We start from the raw sequence: 24,295 nt of genomic DNA on the forward strand, positions 1-24,295 counted from the left end.
TGTCTCCTTTTATTCCCTGCCTGGAAATGCCCACTCTCCCCCTTGAGAGTGCTTTTGCTGAAGCCTCACTTTTCTCTTAGTTTATTGCCACCTCACGGTCACTTCTCAGAACCCTCTCCTGCATGGCTTTTGGTGTCTGACTTTAAATTTTCTTTTGCTGCAGCACAAGGGCTGGGGTTTGGAGTTTCCGCTCCCTGCTTTCTGGTGAACGGGGAGGTGGGCTTCTGGCTCCTTTTTCTCCTCTCCTGAGATTGCACTCCATGGTGACACAGCCAACTCTGCCAGACCTTGTGACAGCAGTGGGGACAGGTTCTATCCAGTAACAGCTGAGAGTGGAGAAAGGGCTGAGGTTTACCAGGAACTAGGGGTGAGCACCACCTCTGAGCATGAGCAGGGTCCTGCGGGGCGTGGCCATCAAACTGGCCATTAGGGGCGTGGCCATGGGGCACGTGGCTATCCGGGCACTTGGCCATCGGGGGGCGTGGTCATCAGGGGTGGGGCCTCGCCGCCATCTTCAACGCCAGTCCTCCTCCTTCAGGGTGAGAGGTGAGCTTTCTCCTCAGCACCCACTTGGCAGAGCCTGGCTCCTGGAAACTGTGGGTCGCCCTTCAGGGAGGGCCCGAGCCCCCTTTTCCTCACAGCTACCTCAGGTGGACGCCTGGCTCGGGGACACTGGGGGTCATGTCTCTAGGGACACCTGGAGCTCCCTTCTCAGAGCTGCCTCAGGTGGGCGCCTGGTTTGGGGGCACTGTGGGTCCTAGGGTCGCCCATAGTTCCCTTCTCCTCAGAGCTGCCTCAGGGAGCCACTGGGCTTGGTGACACTGTGGATCATGTCTCTAGGGACCCCCGTAGCTCCCTTCTCCTCAGAGCTACCTCAGGTGGACACTGGGCTTGGGGACACTGTGGGTCATGTCTCTAGGGACCCCCGTAGCTCCCTTCTTCTCAGAGCTACCTCAGGTGGACACTGGGCTTGGGGACACTGTGGGTCATGTCTCTAGGGACCCCCATAGCTCCCTTCTCCTCAGAGCTGCCTCAGGGAGCCACCTGGCTCGGGGTCACTGTGGGTCACTGTTAGACCAGGACGCAAAGAAAAGACCAGTGACTCCAATTAAAATCAAATGAAATCAAGCTGATTATTTCCACCATCCGGGCTGCTTCTCCCACCCAAAACTACGGGAAAAGACAGCCCCAGCTCCCTCGCAGCGCAGCTCCATACCCAGGAAGTTCCACAAAGGGGGTTACAGCTAGCAACACTCGGACAGCAGAGCACAAAGGCTGGTTTACATTTTTGCTGGCCCCGACATCAGAATTTATGAAGGTCATTAGAGCCTCAGAGAGCAGCGTTGTCTGGCCAGGGAAGGCCAGGGTTTATGGGGCGTCACTGCAGTTTCAGAGAGGGCTGCTGTCGGGTCAGATGGCCAGGCAGGGGGAGTCCAAGGCCCCGGGCAGGCATTCCAAGCAGGTTCAGAATCTGCAGTAATTTACAGTGAAACCAAAATTAGCTTTTCATGGCTTTGTGGCAAGATGGTTCCCAATTTTAAGAGGGAATCAGGCTGGGTCTATTGTCATGTCTCTAGGGACCCCTGGAGCTCCCTTATTTTCAGAACTGCCTGAGGGTGATGCCTGGCTTGGGGACACTGTGGGTCATGTCTCTATGGATGCATGGAGCTCCTTTCTCAGAGCTACCTCAGGTGGATGCCTGGCTTGGGGACACTGTGCGTCATGTCTGTAGGGATGCCCAGAGCTCCCTTCTCCTCAGAGCTACCTCCGGTGGATGCCTGGCTCGGGGACACTGTCGGTCATGTATCTAGGGATGCCTGGAGCTCTCTTGTTCTGAGTTGCCTGAGGGAATTGCACTAGAAGCTTCTGGAATGACCCGCAGTAGGTGTGGGAAATGTGGTGTTGGTGAGGAGAGAGCCCCACCTTGGGACTGAGCTGAGGAGAGCCTGGCTGTGCGCCCTGCTCCTTCACTATTTCATTCAGGCTGGCTCTGCAGCAGGTCTAGGTTGTGACCCTCATCGTCTGTTTAAAAATAATTTACATTAGGTATATATTGCCATAATTTAAAATAAAATTTAGATGTAGTTGGACCTAATACCTTTATTTAATTTATTTATTTTTATGTGGTGCTGAGGATTGAACCCAGAGCCTTGCACGTGCTCGGCGACTGCTCTACCCCGGAGCCCCAGCCCCTCATCATCTTCCTACAGTTACCCCAGGTTTTTCCTGGAGATCCTGGGTGGGATGAAGGAGGAATGATGCACGAGGGTTCTAAGCCCAGGAGAGACTCCATTACTTGTGTTCCTTATTGCTTATTTTTTCAAATATTATTTTAGTTGTCCATGATTGTGTTTTATTTATTGATACTGAGAATCAAACCCAGTGCTTCACACATCCTGGCAAGTGCTCTGCCACTGAGCCACAACCCCAGCCCTCCTTATTGTTTTAATGGTGTCAAAGTAGTAGAAAAGAACACGGAAATATGGAAAAGCACATGTGTTACCAGCCTACTACTTTATTTCAGTTTAGTATGTTATTTGTAACAAATTCATTTATTAAAAATGTATTTCAGGGCTGGGACTGAAGCTTCCTGGTAGAGTGATTGCCTAGCATGTGTGAGGCCCTGGGTTTGATCCTCAGCACCACATATAAATAAATAAGATACAGGTGTTTGTTTGATCTACATCTAAAAATATCAAGAAAGTTTATTCCATGTACTAAACTCATGAACCACATTTCATGGAACTAAACTCACAAAACTAAACTCATAAACCACATTTTTCTTTGGTTGAGAGAATCCCAGTTTAATTGTCAGTATAAGTGCATCTTCCCTCTTTTCAAAAATTTTTAAAATATTATTTTTAGTTGTAGTTGGACACAATACCTTTATTTATTTATTTTTATGTGGTGCTGAGGATCAAACCCAGGGCATCACGTGTGCTAGGTGAGTGCTGTACCACGGAGCCACAGCCCCAGCCCTGGTGCATTTTACTTATCCATAATAGTGGGGTCCATTTTGATGTATGCGGACATGCATGGAGTATAATTTGTTCAGTTTCACCCCAGTATTTCCATGTTCCCTCCACCTCCGTCCTCCTGCTCCCCTTTCTCTAGTGGTCTTCCTTCTATTTATTTATTGTTTTGTTAAACTGGTGGTTTATGGACAGACATGGAGGGGGGATTCACTGTGGTGTGGTCATATATGTATTTAGATCATTTGGTCAGTTTCATTCTGCAGTTCCTCCCTTTTCCCATCCCTCCTCTCTCCCCCTACACCCCCTTCTATTCCACTGACCTCCTTTCTATCTTTATGGGATCTCCCCATTTTATATTTCCTTATTTACCTCTAGTTTTTGTGTATAAGATAAAACATTTGACCCTTGACTTTCGGAGTATGGCTTATTTCAGTTAGCATGATGTTCTCCAGTTCCATTCATTTACCAGCAGATGCAGTAATTTCATTCTCCTTTATGGCCGAGTAAAACTCTGATGTGTGTATTTGCCATGCTTTCTTTATCTGCTCATCTGTTGACAGAAACCTGGGAAGGTTTCATAGCTTGGCTACTGAGAATTGTGCTGGCTTAAACATTGATATGGCTGTATTCCTATAGCATGCTGATTTTTGTTCTTTCAGGTAAATACCCCCCCCCCAAAAAAAAAAAAGGGTGGGAGGAAGAGCTAGATCATGTGATGGCTTCATTTCTAGTTTCTTAAGGAATCTCTGTACTGCTGTCCATAGTGGTTGGTTGCACTAGTCTGCACAAACAACAGGTGAGTGTACCTTTCTCCCTATCCTCACCAGAGTTTGTTGGTTTTTGTATTCCTGATGTTTGCCCTTCTAACTGGAGATGAAATCTTAATGTGCATGTGATTTGCATTTCTCTGATTGCCAGGCATGTTGAACCTTTTTTTCCCATGTTTTTTTGGCCATTTGTATTTCTCCTTTTGAGAAATGTCTGCTTAGTTCTTTCACCCATTTTTGTATTGAGCTATTCATTTTTCTCTTGTTACATGTTTTGAGTTATTTATATTTCTGGATATTAACCCCTTGTTGAAAAAGTAGATGGAAAAGACTTTCTCCCATTCTGAGGGGCTCTCTTCATGATCCTATTTCCCTCACTTGTCAGAGCATTTTAATTTGAAGGCATTTCACTTATTGCGTCTTGGTTTTATTTTTTGAATTTTATGGATCTTGTTGAGGAAGTCAGTGCCTGCCCTGCACCAATATGTTGGAGAGTCAGGTTTCTATGAGCCCAATCTACTTTTCCACTGACTTACATCTTCATTTTAGAAATCATTTATCTTGAATTGATTGATCTATAATAAATAGCATCTTACATTTTAGTTTTCAAGTGCTCTACAGCTTCTGCCAAAATAATTCATTGTTCATGAATGTGGTAATGCATTTAAATGATGATAAGATGAACGTAGAATAAAAGGAATTGGGTCTTATAAAAACAGTGTACCCGTTGCCTTAAATTATATACATATTTTAGACTGGGATTTGAACTCAGGACTTCATGTATCCTATGTAAGTGCTCTACCCCTATAAGTGAGCAACACCCTCACTTCTCTTTTTGAGAGAGGATCTTGCTAAATTGCCCAGACTGGCCTCAAATTTAGAATTTTCATTTCTCTGTCTCCCTAAGTAGCTGGGATTATGATGGTGTATACTACCGTACCTGGGTCCTCTCCTCTTTCAGTGGAATACCTGCTACTTCCATGCACTTTATGGTGGCTGGTACAGAGCAGGCAGGGTTGGTGGATGGCCAGGGACTTCTGCCCAGGATTCAGTGAAGCTGCTGGGGCCTACTGTGGAGGGTGGTGGGTGAGGCAGACTGTTGCTGCCTCCACCCAGCTCAGGTCAGTTTCCCTGAGGTGGGTTGTTGGGATGGAAGGCTAGAGAACTAGGGGCTCTGAGTGAGTGACCACCAAGGCCAGTATTCCTCACCATCTGTTGTCCCTCCTGTTGGCTCTGACCCTCCTCCAGACCCCTCTTCCAGGCCTGCCTTTCTTCTCCTGACCCCACCCCATCCCCCAGACCACATCCTCCATAGACTCTGCCTAGACCCCTCCCCCAAGGCCCCCACATCTCTTCTCCAGATCCCTGCCCTGTCCAGACTGTGGCCCTCCTCCAGACCCTACCCTGTTTCCAGGCCCTGCCTCTCTCAGCCACAGCTCAGGGCACTAATTGACAGTACATTTGCAGTGGTGCACAAAATAGCCTGTTGAATAAACATTGACGTTCTACATGGATGAAATATCTTGACTATATCAGGCTTTGATGGAACATGAACTGAATTTAGGAAAGTCACCTTTTTTTTTTTTTTTAATCTAGATCATAAACATTTGAAATAAAATCAGAATTTGTGAAAGGTCAGGTAACACTTAGCTGTGAGACCTAATGATCCCAGGGTCTTTTCCAGTGGGAGATCTCCCAGCAGCAGTTCCAACTTTGCTATGCAAATAGATCGATTGAGTTTTCTTAATTTAGTTGTTTTGCAATGTCTGTATTTCCTAGGAAATGCCCCATGTCCACCAGGTTTTCAGTTCTTTTTAATTTTCTACAGAATTCTTAATCCTGTGAACTTCTGCTGTTTTCCCTCAGCAATATTTTTAAAATATGCTTTTTGCTTTCTTGGTTTTCCATTGAGAAACTTGTCTTGTTTCAAAATTCTCATGATAATCTTAAATGATTTTAATTATTTTCTCCTTATTGAGATGTCTTTGCATACTGGGTATGCAGCTCAGTGACAGAGCACTTGCCTAGCAATTGAGAGGCCTTGGGTTCCATCCCAGCACCATACACACACACATATATTTTTACACACACACACACACACACACACACACACACACACACAATGTCATTTGCTATAACTCAAGCATCAGAGGTATCCAGAGATATGTTCAAAAACATTATGTATTTACACACACACACACACACACACACACACACACACATATATATCTCACAATATCTCTTCCAGATTTAGATGAAATTTTTCTAAGAAAAAATTTCAATGTCAACTATTATATTGCATGATTCTTTTTTTTTTTAACCTTTTTTCATTTTTATGTGCTTTTGAGGATCTAACTCAGGGCCTCGCACATGCTAAGGAAGCACTCTATCGCTGAGCCACAACCCCACCTGATCCTTTTTTTAATATTTATTTTTTAGTTGTACACAGTACCTTTATTTTATTTTATTTATATGTGGTGCTGAGGATTGAACCCAGGGCCTTGCACATGCTAGGCGAGTGCTCTATCACTGGGCCGCAACCCCAGTCCCCTGCATGATTCCTTTTTTTTTTTTTTTTAGAGAGAATTTTTTAATATTTATTTTTTAGTTTTCGGCGGACACAACATCTTTGTTTGTATGTGGTACTGAGGATCGAACCCGGGCCGCATGCATGCCAGGCGAGCGCGCTACCGCTTGAGCCACATCCCCAGCCCATCCCCTGCATGATTTTTAAAACCACTGTAGATGAAGTTTCCTTAGGATCCAAGTCGTTACAATGTGTAAGAGACAAGTCAATAGCTGAGTTGTGTAATTAAGAAATATTTTTTACTAAAAATAAATTTTTAAACAAACATTTTCTTTTCTATTTTTCAATTTAGAAAGCATATCCCTATGTCTTATTAAAGTTCTACATTTGTTTATTTTTATGTGGTCCTGAGAATCGAAGCCAGTGCCGCACATATGCTAGGCAAGTGCTCTACCACTGAGCAACATCCTCAGGCCCTAAAGTTTTACATTTATAAAAAGTTGTTTTCTTATTCATTGCAAGCAAGGGATTGGGTTTTCTGATGAGCATGATGCTTTGTATATTGCCAGGAATTCTTGTTGGAGAACTCTGTTTGTGTTTTGTATCTGTTTGAAGTATCATTGAAAATATACCATTATGTTTTGAGTTCAGAAATTTGAATTTCTTCTTTTGAGGTTATATGTTTATTAACACTAAGAGTTATTTCATGTGAAGTGCCATAATTACATTTTATCCTAATGATTGTGCCCCTATGTGCTTATAAGTTGGCTTTTAGAGCAGAGTTGAGTATATTGCACATCTGCTGGATTTATTAGAAAAGTACATACACTTTTTATCATATTTAAAAAGCTATCATATTTAAAATATTATCATATTTAAATTAGTAGAAGTAGAGGTTAGATATGTTAGCATTGTGAGCTGAATAAAGTGCAGGTTTACTTTAATTATTTTAGGGAGGTTGATATAATGGCTTCTTCCCTGTTGTATTCCTGCAATGGTTGTCTATGATCAGTTGTGTGGCCTGGAGAGTTTTTGTTTACACTGGGTGTTGACCTCAGGGCCTTGTATGTGCTTGGCAAGCACGTAGCTACATACATCCCTAGCCCTTTTTAAAATTTAATTTTGAGACATGGTCTTGCTGTATTGCCCAGGTGAGCCTCAAATGTATGATCCTCTTGCCTTAGCCTCCCAAGTAACTGGGATGACAGGCATGTGACTGGCATGTCCTTGTGCCTTGTGCATGCTAGGTGAGCTCTCTACCATGGAGCCACAACCCAGCCTGGAAATGTAGTCATGTTTAAAGTTTTATTTGAGTATCTTTATCTTTATGCAGAAATTTCAAAGGAAGTCTCAACCTGACTTTGCCCTTGTGATGACTTAGGTGCACTATCTCAGATGTATTAACATCTTAGACCATTTGTCATGAAGAATCAACACTAGTATGCTATAAATAACTGAAGTTGTATTTCCTCTGGATTCTCAGTTCTGCCTCTTCCTGTTCCAGGACCCCTTCCAGGACCCCAAATGACATCCAGTCAACATGTCTCTGTAGACTCCTCTTGGGGTGACAGTTTCTCTGAACTTCCTTGTTCCAGTGACCTCGGCACATGGGGAGGACCTGTCAGGTATTTGTAGATTGTTCTACTTTGGGGTTTACTTGTTTTTCCTCACATCTAGACTTGGGCCATGGTCTGGGGGAAGCAGTCACAGAGGTGGAGAGCTGCTCTGTCATCTCAAGCCCTCAAGGTGAATGTCACCTTAGTACTGAGTGCTCAGCTGGCTGGGGAGTGCCTTTCAAGTTTCCATGTTTTTCTCATATTTTTCCTGGGGCTGTGGGTCTGGGGCAAGCAGGTCACAGAGGTGGAGAGCTGCTCTGTCATCTCAAGCCCTCAAGGTGAATGTCACTTTAGTACTGAGTGTGCTCAGCTGGCTGGGGAGTGCCTTTCAAGTTTCTGACTGTGGAGTTACTGTTCTCTGCATGTCCCTATTGTATGTGTTTCTGGAGGAAGTCATTATAGAGGGCCCACACTTAAGGAACAGGGAGTTAGCTTCACCTCCTCGATGGCCTTGTCTGCCTTAGTTATCTGGTATGCTTCTTCACAAGAGGTTTCTGCACAAGAGAATTGCATGTTGTAAATAATTTATCTCAGTCTATAGCTTTTCTTTTTGTTCTGTCTTTCACAGAGTATACAATTTAATTTTTTCATGTGATGCTGGGGATTGAACCCAGGGCCTCACATATGCCAGGCAGGTGCTCTACCACTGAGCTATACCCCATCCCTTTAAAAATCTCCCAGGCTGGCCTTGAATTTGCAATCTCCCTGCCTCAGCCTTTTTTTTAAAGAGAGAGAGAGAGAGAGAGAGAGAGAGAGAGAGAGAGAGAGAATTTTTTAATATTGATTTTTTTAGTTTTCGTCGGACACAACATCTTTGTTTGTATGTGGTGTTGAGGATTGAACCTGGGCCGCACGCATGCCAGGTGAGTGTGCTACCACTTGAGCCACATCCCCAGCCCCCCTGCCTCATCCTTTTGAGTAATTAGGATTCTTGGCATGCAACACCACACTTGGTAAAAATTTGATTTTATAAAGTCCATGCTATCAATATTTTCTTCTGCCAATTTACTTTTAGTATTGTGTGTTAAAACTCATCACCAAGGGCTAGGGATGTAGCTGAGTATTGTAGCTGAGGTTGTATGTAGCTGAGGTTGTCCACCATGTGTGCTGCCCTGCATTTGGTCCCCAGTTCCAGAACATACACACACACACACACACACAACAAACACACACAACAAACACACAGTATCACTAAGATTACATGGATTTTCTTCTGTTTCTCTTTAATTTTTTTTTTTCAAATTTTAGTTATGGATGATTATGAGTCAATTTTTGTGGAAATTTTGGTTTGCATATACTTTCATTTCACTGAATATAGTTTTCAAAGCTTGTTAATTCACCACTTTTTGACAAATAGTGTTTAATGGGTTTCATTTCCATTTGAATTTCCAAAATCATGTGCCAGGTTTCTCTTCTTGCAACTAAAAGGCTCAGGGGCCCCTCCAGGTAAACTGGGCTGACTGGGCTGTGCAAAATGACCACACAAGAGATACAAATACCTTTTTCTTTGGGGTCGTTGTGACGGCTCCTCTGACCTTAAGGGTCCTCAGGAAGAGAGAGAGAGAGAGCATGCACTGACCCCTTTTATTGAGGAGAAGCTATTCAAATGAGGCAAGGGGTCAGGTTTCAGGGGGCTGAGTCTATCTTCATGATGTCCACTGTCAGCAGGTTGACTGACACCTGGGTAGGCCACACCCAAGGACACAGTAAGAGAAGGGGACCTACAAGGCACTTCCATGGAAGATTCTACCCTAAACAGGGCAAGGGTTATATCACAAAGGAACAGGTGAGCGTAGGTCCACCCATGGGCTGTAGCAAGACAAATCCATGCCCCAGACACCGACCCTCGAACCCAAGAAGGTGGGGAAAGCTCTGCCACATTTCTGTGACTGAGCGCCTCAGCACCCAGTGGGGGAGTGTGACTCAGTCACGTCAAAGTTGGTCTCTCACACAGTTGCCTCCTGGACTCCCAGCCCCTGAGCGGACAGTGGTGGTCAGCAGGAGGATGCCCACTTCCTGGGCCCCTGCTTGGCCTCCCTAAGGTCCCCGCCTGGCCCCTTAGCACCCTGTATCAGGGGCTGCACCTGAGACCAGGTCTCTCCCTCTTCCCAGGCCAGCTGCCCCTCTCCAGGACTGACCACTAGGCCAGGACCAACTCCACACAGGCCTCACTCCCAGGTTGGAGGCTCGAGCCCCAGGACGGCCTTCCTGTTCACAGCACTGCCTGCCCCTGCCCACAGCACAAGCTGCACTCTGCCACCATGACCACAGGGACCCCAGGACAGAGACTCCCAGCAGCTGGCAAGCAGAGCCGTGTGCAGCTGCAGGCCACCTGTGTGGGGACCTCCAGGAGCTCTGTGCTGAGCCCTCTGGAGTCTGGGACTCAACGTTCTACGTCACTCTTAGCATGTGTATGTGGGAGGGCAGCGTGGAGCCCCTGTGCAGGGACAGTGCGCAGGGGCCTCTTGGGGTTATGCAGGGAGTTCACATTCCACATTACCTCCAGCCTAGGTACGTCCCTGAAGACCCAGAAACAGACGCTGGAATGAAAACTTGTGTGTGAACATTCACAGCAGCACCATGCACAAGGGTCAGAAAGGAGAACACACAGGGGCATTACAAGCTGAAGCTGGGTGACGCTGGACATAGCATGGGGCAGTCCTGGGGGGGACCACATCCCAGGGCAGCAGCTGCACAGATGACGTTGAGGTGGCCACATTTATTATCAGCTGTGAATAGCGGTCAGGCAGGGAGTGCCCTGCCAGAGCCGAGCCTGGCCTGACCCCAGGGACGGAGGCCTGGCTCAAGCTGCATTGGACGGTGGGGTTCCTCAGCCAGAGAAGTGGCAGGATGCAAGGCCTCTCACCCCCAGGCCCAGGACCTGCGGGAGGAGAGGGTGGAGGTGAGTCCCTGGGCACAGCTGAGTCTCCCGGCAGCACCAGCCACGGCAGTGCCAGCCACACCAGCTTCCTAAACCTCCCGTAAACGTCTCTGTGTACAGCAGGGCACATGGGGCCTTGGGAGGGCTGTTTTCCAAGACAGATGTCCCCATGGATGCTGCCAAGCTTGCTCCAGTCCCCTAGGTCAAGATGCCTTACACCTGGCCGAGCAGACATGGCCGGGAGCCAAGCTGACCCTGGCAGGGACACCCCACTGACCTTGAAGACGTGTCCTGCCTGCGGCTCCTGCAACAGCTGCTCTGGACTCAGGCTGTCCGCTGCAGAGGTCACGTACAGGTCGGAGTAGTCAGCCCCCCCGAAACAGCAGGACATCACCCTGGACACTGGCATCTCCGGGGTGCACAGCCGCGTCCCTGTGAGTAAAGCTCAGGTACATCCCTGAAGCCCAGCCACCCATCTGCTGCTGGACCCCAGGTGGCCTGACTGTGCCCACTCCCCAGTGGGGCCCTGGGCCGGCTGGTTCTCCCTGGCACCTGCAGCACTTGATCCCCAAGTCTGCCCTTCCTCATGGACTGCAGGGGTCAGCAGGGCCACCTGGAGCCCAGGAGCTGGAGAGGCCAGTCTCCTGGAGGGAGCTGGACACATTGTAAGAGGTTGGTCCTGTCCACATTTGCACCCCAGAACCTGTGAGTGGGACCTGGTGTGGGAACAGGGTCTCTGCAGAGGTCGTTAGTGAAGGGTCCTGAGATGGGCTCCTCCTGGGTCAGGGGCCCTCATGCAATGGCCATGTCCTCCCAAGAGACAGAGGAGGGGACACAGACCCAGAGGAGGAACCCCGTGGAGACAGAGGCAGAGACTGGAGTGAGGGGCCACCTGGAGCCCAGGAGCTGGAGAGGCAGGAGGAGCCCCCTGGAGCCTGTGCAGGGAGCTCAGCCTGTGACCCTGGTCCAGCCTCCGCCCTCCAGGGTGGGAGAGGAAAAGGTCTTGTAGTTTTCAACCGCTGGTTTGTGGTCATTTTCTACATCAGCCCCTGTGTTCCCTGCACTGCCCATCTGCACAGGTCCCCCTGTAGCTGGACAAGCAAGTGGTCCCACTCCTGGACCCTGAACACCGTGGCACAGAGCACCCCATGGCCCCTCCTTGACCGACTGCCCTGTGCGCACACCTGTCTCGGCGTCCATGCGGATCACCCTGCCTCCATCAATGCAGGCCACCCAGAGTGTCCCCGTGGTGTCCATGAACAGCCCATCTGGCATGCCTTGCTCTGGCTCCAGCTGGCACACCAGTCGTGGGTTTGCTGCGGCAGGACAGACAGAGGCGCGTGGCCCCTCACTGCCCAGACCAGGGGGTGACATAGTGTGGCCTCAACAACGTGAGGGAGTGACAGACCCCGTGGTGCATCTGGGACCCCAGGAGGGGACTCAGGAGGGTGTGGGGGGCTGGCCATAAAAGGCCCTCCCCGAGAAGGGCATGGGGGGCTGGCCATGGTTGGTCCCGCCCAGTGAGGGCTTATGGGGCTGGCCATGGAGGCCCGTACTTCAGGGAGGATGTGGGGAGCTGGCCATGGAGGCTCCTACCCCAGTGAGGGTATGGGGCGCCGGCCACAGAGGCCCATACCTGAGGGAGGGCGTGCTGGGCTGGACAGGGAGGCCCCGCCCAGGTAGGGCATGGGGGCTGGCCATGGTGGCCCCACCCATAGAGGGTGTGAGGGCTGACCACGGAGGCTCCTACCCCAGGGAGGGTGTGGGGGGAGCTGGTCACGGTGGCTCCATCCAGGGAGGGTGTGGGGGCTGGCCATGGAGACCTTCCTCTGGGGAGGGCGTGGGGGGCTAGCAACGGTGGCCCCTACCCAGGCCTCCTGTCTGCACGTCGTAGTCATAGGCCCGCACAGAGTAGTCCAGGCCATCCACGTGGTAGAGAGTGTGATGGTCCAGGGACCAGTCCAGCCCGTTGGGGATGCCCAGCTCGTCCAGCTGTCTGACCATGGAGCGGTCAGCATAGAGTGTGTACAGGGAGCCCTGCCCCGGCTCCCACACTCCTGGGGCGGACGCCTCTGGCATGGTGCCTGGAGAGAGTGGAAGGTCAGTGGTCAGCATCCCACCCTGTCCTGCCCACCCCACACAGACCCGCTGTGCAGAGAGCTGTGGTCACCCTCAGTCGGGGGACAGCAGGCAGGATGGCCCTCAGGTGGCATCTGTGAGTGAGCCTCTGTGCTGGGCGAAGGGGGGACCCCAGGGATGTTCCACTGGGAAGAGTCCTGCTCAGGCAGAGGTGCAGGGCCCTCAGCCGCACGTGAATGGCCTCTGGCCACTGCCCCACCCTGGCTGCTTCGACCCTCCCAGGGTCCTCTCTGGGCAGGGATCTGGGAAGAATGACATGGAAGCCATGGCCTTTGGAGCGGGAGGGAACCTGTGGGCTGCCCAGCACCTGCATGGCCCCCAGGGGCCTCTTGCCAGCAGCCTGGGGAGGGTTCCTGAGGTCCCCACCCAGCCGGCACCCGCCATGACGGGAGGCTCTGCAGGTGGCCTGGGCCAGTCCTTTCAGCAGCCCACCTGCCACAAACCTCCCGGCGGGGTCCACCTTCCCGTCGTTGAACCTGTTGTGGGGCTTGTCCTTGTCCAGCCAGGCTGCCCACCCCACCTGCCCCTTCTCCCAGTCCAGGAGGCCAAGGCAGGTGCCAGAGGCCACCACGTAGCTGCCCTCTCGGTGCAGAGCCACACAGCCAACAGGGTCTCCTGGGAGGACAGCAGGGTGGCCTGGCTGCTGCTTCTCCAGGAGACTCCACCCACGGAGCTCCCGCCAGGAGGCACCATCAGGGTACAGAGCACATCTCAGCACAGGACCAGTCCTGCTGGTCCTGCGTGGACCACCTCTCTGCACCCCCTCCCCACGACGGCCACCACAGGGCCTCCAGATGGGACTGGAGGCTGCCAAGCCTGCCTGCAGGGCCACCAGGACTGCAGGAGCGAAGAGCGCTGGCCTCTCCTCACGTCAGTGCCAGTGTGAGAGCCGCGGGTGCCCCTGAGCCCTCGGGTAGGACGCTGGGCCTGGGGCAGGCTCCACAGGAGGGCGCCTGAGGCCAGACACAGACTTGGGGCCAGCCCTGATCTGCAAGGGGGACAGTGGCACCTGCCCTTGGGGAGGGGGAGGGGGAGTGGGGGATGCTCCCAGAGTGCTGCTTCTGCTCCTCAGAAAACCCACAGGGGTCAGCAGTCCACACAGGTGTGCAAGCCCCACAGACACACAGGTACCTCCCAGGTGTGTGGGTCCATGCACACACATGAGCCTGGAAAATGCACAGTCACCCTCACCCCCTAGCTCCTGAGTCAGGACAGGTGCATGTGTGGCATAACCCGGGGTCAGAGCCAGGTGCGGGCTCCACACAGCAGCCAGGAGGATGTCAGTGTTTCCAGGATTTAACCTGGATGACAGCAAGCCCGGCTTTGGTCCTTCCAACTATAGCTATACACCAGGACTTCCCACCCCATGGTCTGTCCTGTGCCCAGGGTGTGACAGCCCACACTTCAGGGGCTCTGGAGCAGGGGGACAGGTGCTGAAGAAGCAGGTGCCCCGGCTGGGCCCCTGCAACCCTCAGGCCACGACTGATGCTGGACACCTGTGGCAAAGGTACCAACGAGCCCTAGGACCTCAGGGACATGGGTCCACAAGCAGGCAGGACAGCTTCAAAGCTAAACGAGCCCCAGGACTTCAGGGGACATGGGGCCCTGGGCACATAGGATGGTCTCACAGCTCCCTTCCCAGGAGCACCTGGATCTCCAGGGGACCCATACTTCCTCAGGCCCATGTTCTGCAGGCCCCAGGCCCACTTCCTCTGGCCCAAAGTCTCCACCTCTCAGACCCACTTCCTTTGTCCGACCCTCTGCAGCCCCCCAGGCCCACTTCCTTTGTTCCACCATCTGCAGGCCCCAGGCCCACTTCCTCTTGCCTAAAGTCTCCACCCCCCAGACCCACTTCCTTTGTCCCACCTTCTGCAGCCCCCCAGGCCCACTTCCTCTGGCCCAAAGTCTCCACCCCCCAGACCCACTTCCTTTGTCCCACTCTCTGCAGCCCCCCAGGCCCACTTCCTCTGGCCCAAAGTCTCCACCCCCCAGACCCACTTCCTTTGTCCCACCCTCTGCAGCCCCCCAGGCCCACTTCCTTTGTTCCACCATCTGCAGGCCCCAGTTCCACTTAAGTCTGCACCTCCCCAGAGAGTGGGTTCCACCAGCACACAGTCCTGGTGTTGATGTCCACAAACACCAGCTGCCCCGTCTCCTCTTCCCACATGGGACACTCCCCCATCCTGTGCCTGTCCCGGATGACAGCCTTGATCCTGGGGGACGCCATGGCCTGGGAGGAGGACAGGGCTGTGAGTGCCCTGTTCTCTGTCCCATTCTCCTGGTCATCAGGTGAGGGCTGCTGGACCGTGCAGGCTGGGCGCTCCCGGGTGTGTGACATCCTGTGGTCTCAAGGACAGCCCTCTTCTGCTCATGAAGCCTCACCCAGGCAGACATGGGGATGCAGAGAGGGAGCCGGCCGAGCCCACGCCCCTCCTGGCTCCTCTGTGCCTCGTGTCACTCTGCATGACCCGAGAGGTCGACAGAACGTGCAGGTGCCCCGTCACTTGAAGAGGCACCCCCTGGCAAGGTTCCAGGAGTCCCCCTTTTCCTCTGGTGGCACAGTGTGCCCACCTCCCCCACCTTCCAGGCCCCCCACCTACAGCCTGGGAAGCAGGGGCTGCTAAGCTGAGCCGCTGTCCAGGTGGGCCCGGCTCAGAGGCTGGGGTGGGTGCAATCTGCAGGTGGCTGGCTCCGGAGCACACACCCTGGCCTCTCCGCCCAGGAGACCTCTGCCCCAGAAGGGCTCACTTCTCAATGCTCCTGTTAATTGGGTTGCTGTGATACCCCTGTGCTCCGTGGGACTCAGTTCACAGAGCCCTTCCTGGACAGCACCAGGAGGCCCAGCAGGCCAGGGCTCCCATACTGGGGCGGCTCACGTGCTCCTCAGCCCTGGTCCTGTCCTGCTCGCTCAGCTCTTGGGACTCCACCGCCCTCTGGCCTCAGCCAGCTGAAGGCTCCAGCAGGTGGGGGCGGCGACTCCCTCCAGCCCTCCCCTCCCCGTCCCTCCCTCTGTGCTTCGCCAAATCAACGGAGCCCGAGGCGGTGGCATATTACCTGCTCTGTCCTGCAGAGCCAAGATAGCAGTTGCAGGAGTCGCCCGTGTGCTCTGCAGTAGAGTGGGAGAAGCAGCAGCCCCTGGGACCTCGCTTCCGCTTCCGTAGAGACCCCCCGAGGTCGCGGCCAGCGCCCCGTCAGGCATCCCTGAGACTTCCCCTTAGGGCCGACCACGCCCCTCCCCAGCCCTCCTGGGTTCTCCCCTGGCACAGGGCTGCCCTGGGCAGTGGGACACCGTGCTCCTCTCCTACTGCAGAAGCGCGCCCCCTTGCAACTGGGGGTGCACGGGCTCACCCAGGCAGGCTCACAGGGAGCACAGGCTTGGCCGGGCAGGCGCAGAGGGACGCAGGGGAGGCACGGGGAGCCCTGGGCAGGCACACGGGGCGCTGGGCAGGCGCAGGGGAGGCACGGGGAGCCCTGGACACCCACGCGGGGTGCTGGGCAGCGCTCTACTCACAGGCGTCTTGTAAAGAAGGAACTGTGACCTCTGAGCTTCACCTGCTGTCCCGACCCAGCCTCGCACACCTGGCCGTGTCACCCAAATGTTCACAGGCACCAACGCCCCCTCCCCACGTCTTCCTCCGCCCTCTGAGATGGTCTGGGCGACACTCCCCCAGCCTCCTCCACGGCCTCTTCCCTCGTGCCACTCCAACGACTGCAGGGGGGCCAGGGACCCTGCGTCTCTCCTGTCACCACCACTTTCTGCCAGCAGGATTGCCGGGCACTCCACAAGGAGAGGATTTTGGCGGAAGGTGCTGCTCTCTTGCAGGCCCACGCCAAGGGTTCCTCCCGCTGTGGAGCAGGGCTTGGCACCCGCAAGTCGTCCCCCATCCCCGAAAGGAGAGGTGCTGGTGGTGGAGGTGGAGTCCCCGCACCCACGTCTCCATGCCGCTAAGTGAGCCCAGCTCCTCCACACCCCAGGCTCCAGCCCCGGAACCCAAGGACCCCAGGCTCCAAGGTCCCCTCCCCGTGGGCTAGAACCGGCCTTGTGGGTGAAGGACTCCCTTGGGAACCTCCTCCTCCTGGGTTCCAGCCAGCGCTCGGCAGCATCCTCACCCCAACCCTGGTCCCAGAGCTCCTTAGGGCCCCGGACTGCAGGCGCCTGTCTGGGAGACCACCAAGATGGGTGCTGGGGGCTGATTCCTGCTCCCACAGCCCAGGAGAGGCCACCGCCTGCGTGGAGGGGGTCTAAAGGAAAATGGATGGAGAGCTTGGACCTGGAGCTCGTCCACTCCATGGAAGGTGCTGGGGCTCTTGGGAGCACTGGCTGCAGCCAGGGGACGCCCCCTCACCCCGAAGGCTCCTGCTCAAGGGGAGGTCAGTGTGTAGCCCTGGCACCAAACCACTTGTCATGCCCCTGTGACCCCACAACAGGACGCCAGGCACCCACCCTTCCCCGCTCCCTGGTGGTCCGGCCCTCCTACCTCCAGAGTGCTCGTCCTCCACCTGCCAAACACTGGCCCCTTCCCAGGCCCTGCCAGGAGCCCGGGGCAGCTTCCTTCTGCACCTGGGGCGGATGATCTCATCTGTCTCATGACTTACACCCTCCGACCTGCCCATGGCTCCCCCGTTTGTAGATGAGAACACACGGGCTCCCAGACGGGACCCCGTGCCCAGCACCCTGCTTGGAAGTCTATCAGGCATCCCACGTGGGCTGGCCCACTCGCCCCTGCTCCCCTGCCTTCCTCCTCCTGTCAATCACCTGCCTTCCTCCTCCCCACCTGGGATGCCTTCCAAATGTCCTGTCCACCAGGCTCCTCCCCCCTTCCCCTCTGCTCAGCTCTGCAGACCCCTGGGGCTCCTTCCTGCTCAGTTCTGCAGCTCCCTGGGCCCTGGGGCTCCTTCCCCCCTCCCCCCTTCTCAGCTCTGCAGCTCCCTGGGCCCTGGGGCTCCCCCCTGCTCAGCTCTGCAGCTCCCTGGGCCCTGGGGCTCCTTCCCCCCTCCCCCCTGCTCAGCTCTGCAGACCCCTGGGTTTGGGAGCCTCTTCAACCAGGTCTCCCTGGCACCACCCTATCCCCGTCTGCTCCCCCAGAGCAGGAGCCTTGTGCCAAGTCAGTGTGAGCTGTGTCCCCTGCAGTGACTCCTCTGATGTCCTGCAGCCACCCTGCTGGCATGGGGTGGGCTCCCCCACCAGAGCAGGGCTCAGTCACATGGACAGTGTCCAGTTCTCACCCTCCTGGTGACACTCCTTCCTCCCTGTGGGACAGCTGGAGATAGTTTGCTGGACCCCGCCTGCTGGCCCCACGTCCCACTTGGCTGTCCAGGGAAGCCGTGGTGGCCCTGGGGCACCTTGGGAGCCGCAGTGGCCTGCGTGCTTGTGGTGAGCCCACCAGGCAGTACTCCCTGTGGGAGACCTGCTGGAGTTAATGGGTGCAGAGCAGGCCGAACAGAGGTTGGCTGCAAGATAGCCCCGCACTCAACCCCCTCCCTCTGGTCCTTTGTCACCTTGCCTCAATCTGAACATGCAGCCCCCCTCAAGGCTGAGCACTCAACAACCCCCCCTTGGGCCAACAAGGCAGCTTGCAGACCCAGAGGCCCTGTTAGATTTGGGCTATAAAAACTCCCTCCTGCCAGGCCCCCTCTCTCTTGCTCTCTCTCTCTCTCTCTTACTCTCTGTCTCTCTCTGGCTCTTGCTCTCTCCCTCTTCATCTCTCCTCTTCCCTGAGTCTGTGTCAAGGTCACCTTCCATGAGCACCTGTTCATCAGACTTCCCGGCTACCTGCCTGGTGTGTCCCGCCCGGGCAGGACCAGGATAGCCCCGCCCATCTGCCCCTGTGTGTCACCATGGGATGGACCCAGTCCCTGCCTCAGGGCAGACAGCGGCGCTGATGCTCAGAAGACTCCCTGCGCCCCCTGCTGGCCGCCGTCAGCCCTACACCCTCGGGGCTCAGAGCACCTCCTGCCTCTGGTCCACATCTCTGGGGCTGGGGTCCTGAGGGCAGGCCGTCCTCTGCAGGGTCCTGGGAAGCTCCTTCCTGCATCTCCCCCCCCAGGACCCCAGGCCCTAAGCTTGGGTCCTCATCACTCCCGTTGTCTCCCTGTCCCCTCTGTCCCTTCTCCATCTGCCCCGCTTCTCAGCACCCTGCTGACTCCTTGGGCCCCGAGACCCTCCAGGTCACCTCCCTCTCCGCATCCCTACCTATCACGTGGCAGAGGGCCTTAGGCATTCCCAGGGCCAGCAGTGGATGTGGACACTGACATCAGCGGGCCACAGAACTCATGCCCTGGGCAGCAAGGACCTCCCTAAGCAGAAGAGAGTCTCTGGGAGACCCTGCCCCAAAGGCATGACCCCCATAGTCCCAGGAGAGCTTCTGGGGGAAAGGGGGGCTCTCATATGGAGAGACTGGAACCAGCATCCTGTAGACCTGGGGTGACCTTGGCAGCTGTGTGGGGGGGTGCCCAGTGGAAGGTCATGTGCATGTAGAGGGAATCGGGGCACCCAACCACCCATCCCTGCTCACAGGCCCCTGTACCCCTCCCTGCCTCTCCCTGCTCACACCCCCCTGTACCCCTCCCTCCCTCTCCCTGCTCACACCCCCCTGTACCCCTCCCTCCCTCTCCCTGCTCACACCGCCCTGTACCCCTCACTCCCTCTCCCTGCTCACAGACCCCTGTACCCCTCCCTCCCTCTCCCTGCTCACAGCCCCTGTACCCCTCCCTCCCTCTCCCTGCTCACAGCCAGTGTACCCCTCCCTCCCTCTCCCTGCTCACAGGCCCTGTACCCCTCCCTCCCCCTCCCTGCTCACAGCCCCTGTACCCCTCCCTCCCCCTCCCTGCTCTCACCCCCTGTACCCCTCCCTCCCTCTCCCTGCTCACACCCCCTGTACCCCTCCCTCCCTCTCCCTGCTCACAGGCCCTGTACCCCTCCCTCCCCCTCCCTGCTCACACCCCCTGTACCCCTCCCTCCCTCTCCCTGCTCACAGCCCCTGTACCCCTCCCTCCCCCTCCCTGCTCACAGCCCCTGTACCCCTCCCTCCCCCTCCCTGCTCACAGCCCCTGTACCCCTCCCTCCCTCTCCCTGCTCACACCCCCTGTACCCCTCCCTCCCCCTCCCTGCTCACAGCCCCTGTACCCATCCCTCCCCCTCCCTGCTCACACCCCCTGTACCCCTCCCTCCCCCTCCCTGCTCACAGCCCCGGTACCCCTCCCTCCCCCTCCCTGCTCACACCCCCTGTACCCCTCCCTCCCTCTCCCTGCTCACAGGCCCTGTACCCCTCCCTCCCTCTCCCTGCTCACAGACCCCTGTACCCCTCCCTCCCCCTCCCTGCTCACACCCCCTGTACCCCTCCCTCCCTCTCCCTGCTCACAGACCCCTGTACCACTCCCTCCCTCTTCCTACTCACACCCCCTGTACCCCTCCCTCGCCCTCCCTGCTCACAGCCCCTGTACCCATCCCTCCCCCTCCCTGCTCACACCCCCTGTACCCCTCCCTCCCCCTCCCTGCTCACACCCCCTGTACCCTTCCCTCCCTCTCCCTGCTCACACCCCCTGTACCCCTCCCTCCCTCTCCCTGCTCACAGGCCCTGTACCCCTCCCTCCCCCTCCCTGCTCACACCCCCTGTACCCCTCCCTCCCTCTCCCTGCTCACACCCCCTGTACCCCTCCCTCCCCCTCCCTGCTCACAGCCCCTGTACCCCTCCCTCCCCCTCCCTGCTCACAGCCCCTGTACCCCTCCCTCCCCCTCCCTGCTCACACCCCCTGTACCCCTCCCTCCCCCTCCCTGCTCACAGCCCCTGTACCCATCCCTCCCCCTCCCTGCTCACACCCCCTGTACCCCTCCCTCCCCCTCCCTGCTCACAGCCCCTGTACCCCTCCCTCCCCCTCCCTGCTCACACCCCCTGTACCCCTCCCTCCCTCTCCCTGCTCACAGGCCCTGTACCCCTCCCTCCCTCTCCCTGCTCACAGACCCCTGTACCCTCCCTCCCCCTCCCTGCTCACACCCCCTGTACCCCTCCCTCCCTCTCCCTGCTCACAGGCCCTGTACCCCTCCCTCCCTCTCCCTGCTCACACCCCCTGTACCCCTCCCTCCCTCTCCCTGCTCACAGACCCCTGTACCCCTCCCTCCCTCTTCCTACTCACACCCCCTGTACCCCTCCCTCCCTCTCCCTGCTCACACCCCCCCGTACCCCTCCCTCCCTCTCCCTGCTCACAGGCCCCTGAACCCCTCCCTTCCTCTCCCTGCTCACACCCCCCCGTACCCCTCCCTCCCTCTCCCTGCTCACAGGCCCCTGTACCCCTCCCTCCCTCTCCCTGATCACACCTCCCTGTACCCCTCCCTCCCCCTCCCTGCTCACACCACCCTGTACCCCTCCCTCCCTCTCCCTGCTCACACCCCCCTGTACCCCTCCCTCCCTCTCCCTGCTCACACCCCCTGTACCCCTCCCTCCCTGCCCCTGCTCAGTCCTGCTACACTACTGAGGGTCCCCACCTGCTGCAGAGCAGAACTCTGAGCCACCTGAGTCCCTCTGGCCAAGGGGCCTGGGGTAAGCAGCACAAGATCATCAGGTAGAGGGCAGCCCCCAGGGTGGGCTCTGGGTGTTCGGGGCCCTTTGGTCTAGTGGGTAGTGACCCCAGGCATCAGCCCTGACTTCACATCAAAACTGAGATTCAGAAGTGAGGCCCCCTCAGCATGAGGGGAGGGTCCCCATGGCCCTCTGCACAGGGGGCTTGTGCAGCACCCGAGGTGGGATGCCCACATGTGGCAACGGGCAGGACCCCAAAGACACCAGGTCCTCCACGGTCATTTGTCCAGACTGTGTCACACAGCTCCTGTGACCGCTGTGGCAGGGTCCATCTGCCTTTATGAGACCCACACAGCAGAGGGCCTTCTGGAACCAGTGACCACCAACCTGGGGCCTTAAGTGGAAATGCATCCTCCACAGGGCTCCTCCTCTGAGTCTGTCCCCTCTTCTGTTTTAAGGACATGGCCATTGCATGAGGTCCACCTGACCCAGGGGAGCCCATCTCAGGACCTTTTACTAATGACCTCTCCAGAGACCCTGTTCCCACACAAGGTCCCACTCACAGGTTCTGGGGTCAAGATATGGACAGGACCCGCCTCTTACAATGGTGTCCAGCCCTCTCCACAGGCTCCAGGGAGGCTCCTTCTGCCTCTCCAGCTCCTGGGGCTCCAGGTGGCCTTGGCTGGTGGCCCCTCACTCCAGTCTCTTCCTCCATCTCCATGTGGCTCCTCCTCTGTGTCTGTGTCTCCTCTTTCTCTCTTGGGAGGACACTGTCATTGCATGAGAGCCCCATGTCCAGGAGGAGCTCATCCTGAGACCCTTCACCTGTTACACCTGCACAGGGGGCAGGCGGCCTGGGGAGCCAACAGGGCCCTTCCCAGGGCTTGAGGACCTGAGTAGGGCTGAGTCCTTCCCACATGGGCCGGGAAAAGGGGAATTGGGTCTTTGCTGGGTTTGTGGGCCAGGTACCTTTGTTGCTAGGGCAAGTCTAAGTTCTGAATGGAGAGTCCACAGACAGGGCTGGAGGCGGGGGCCTCCTCCACTGGGCAGCCTTGAATACAGGTGCCCTCCAAGGGAAGTGCCTTGTCTACCGTCTGGGCTGTGCACACACGTGCTCCTCATGGTCACTCTCATGGGAAGCCAAGGTCACTGAGGAGGATGAGGTGTCCAGTGTGTATACTGCAGGAGGACACTGTGTCCCAAGTGTGGGCTGGAGGAGGACACTGTGTACAGAGTGTAGGCTGGAGGAGGACACTGTGTACGGAGTGTAGACTGGAGGAGAACACTGTGTCTCAAGTGTAGACAGGAGGACACGGATGTCCCGAGTGTAGACTGGAGGAGGACACTGTATGTGAGTCTCCCGAGTGTAGACTGGAGGAGGACACTGTATGTGAGTCTCCCGAGTGTAGACTGGAGGAGGATACCGTGTTCCGAGTATAGACTGGAGGAGGACACCGTGTTGGCTGGAGGAGGACACTGTGTCCCGAGTGTAGACGGGAGGAGGACCCTATGTCCGCAGTGTAGACTGGAGGAGGACGGTGTGTCAAGTGCCGACTGGGGGAGGACGCAGTGTCCTGGGTACATTCACGACCCCGCCCCTGCCAGGACTCTTCAGGCTCTGTGCCCTGGACTCCATCAGATCTGAGGGGTGTCGGGCTGGGTACTTCTGCAGGGAGGCTTCCTGAGGGACACAGGCTCCCACATGTCCTCTTCCCACACTGACCACAGAAGTGAAAGTGGTGTTCCTCTGGCTGTTCTCAGGCTACCCCTGACCTGGGCCGACCCTAGGAGGTCCCGCTGAAGGACGGACCCACGCCCCGGGCCTCCACCACGCCCTACTGCCCCGCCCCAGGCCCTCCCCCGACGCGCCCTTCCGCCCCAGGCTCTGCCCCGCCGGCCACTCCGGACCCCAGCGTCCTCCAGGGCCTCCCTCCTCCAAGCCTGCGCCGCCCCCACTCCCCGCGGGACCCAGAGCACCTCCCGCCGCCCTGCTCCCCTCCCTGCCTGCCGACCAGCCCCGCCCGTCCACCGCCTCTGGCCCTCCCGGTGCCCTCTGCGTGGCCCGCCGCGGTCCGCTCAGGACCTGGACACTCTGCGCCGCCCCTGAACCGGTTCTTTGGCCCTCGACTACTCCCTGCCAACATTGGCTCTTTGGGTCCCCTTTTTGCACTCTGCCCTGGACCCTCGGCCCTTTCCGTACACACTCGGCCCTTCCAAGGCCACTCGGCTCTCTTCGTCAGTCCCCGCACTTCAGCCGCCCTCGGCTCTTCGTGTTCTCTCGGGTTTCTCTGTTCACACTCGGCTCTCTTCGTGAAGTCTCTGCACTTCCGCCGCCCTCGGCTCTTCCTGTTCTCTCGGGTTTCTCCGTACACACTCGGCCCTTCCGAGGCCACTCGGCTCTCTTCGCCAAGTCTCCGCACTTCAGCCGCCCTCGGCCCTTCGCGTTCTATCTCGGGTTTCTCCGTACACACTGGGCTCTCTTGTGAAGTCTCTGCACTTCCATCTCCCTCGGCTCTTCGCGTTGTCTTTCGGGTTTCTCCATACACACTCGGTGATGTCTCACCACCCGTTCCCCATAATGTCCCATCACCCCGTTATTGATCAGCTTCCTCTCCCTCCCCCCTCCCCCCTCCCCAGGTGGCATCTGCTCACCCCAATATCTGATCCCATGTCCCACCACCCACTCTCCCAGGGGACCTGAGGGCCTGTGCACACAGGAGCCAGCCCTGTGTCCAACCAGCTGTGATGAGGAAACACCGCCCGCTGCCCAGGAGGCAGACTGGGTGCAGGCTGGGTGGGGTTGCTGAGCCAGAGCAATGAGCTGACAAGTACCTAAACAACAGGGACCAGTGTCCCTCCATTGCCTCCACTGGG

The 24,295-nt window shown here is 56.2% G+C and overlaps 1 protein-coding gene and 1 long non-coding RNA gene across 2 annotated transcripts; one reads left to right on the forward strand and one right to left on the reverse strand.

Annotated features, from left to right (window-relative positions):
• Positions 1-499: 499 nt before the first annotated feature.
• Positions 500-8,910, forward strand: LOC143638990 (uncharacterized). Its single transcript, XR_013154653.1, has 3 exons — positions 500-546; positions 7,774-7,894; positions 8,679-8,910. It is a non-coding gene; the product is annotated as an uncharacterized LOC143638990 (long non-coding RNA).
• A 1,310-nt stretch (positions 8,911-10,220) lies between these two features.
• LOC143638989 (regucalcin-like) lies at positions 10,221-23,751 on the reverse strand. The gene is made up of 5 exons (XM_077107059.1): positions 23,622-23,751; positions 12,635-12,850; positions 11,951-12,082; positions 11,044-11,198; positions 10,221-10,766 (listed from the first exon to the last, which is right to left on the reverse strand). The coding sequence occupies exons 2-5, from the start codon at positions 12,843-12,845 to the stop codon at positions 10,716-10,718; spliced, it is 549 nt and encodes a 182-aa protein (XP_076963174.1). The 5' UTR covers positions 12,846-12,850; positions 23,622-23,751; the 3' UTR covers positions 10,221-10,715.
• Between the last annotated feature and the right edge of the window lie 544 nt (positions 23,752-24,295).

This window comes from Callospermophilus lateralis, chromosome X (assembly GCF_048772815.1).
Source record: "Callospermophilus lateralis isolate mCalLat2 chromosome X, mCalLat2.hap1, whole genome shotgun sequence".
NCBI lineage: Eukaryota > Metazoa > Chordata > Mammalia > Rodentia > Sciuridae > Callospermophilus > Callospermophilus lateralis.

Coding starts and splice junctions, on each gene's coding strand:
- LOC143638989 (XM_077107059.1), bottom strand. CDS start 12,845: ATGCCAGAGGCGTCCGCCCCAGGAGTGTGGGAGCCGGGGCAGGGCTCC. Junction 11,199..11,950: donor CCGCATGGACGCCGAGACAG/GTGTGCGCACAG, acceptor CTTTACTCACAG/GGACGCGGCTGTGCACCCCG. Junction 10,767..11,043: donor AGGCAGGACACGTCTTCAAG/GTCAGTGGGGTG, acceptor CTCCTCCCGCAG/GTCCTGGGCCTGGGGGTGAG.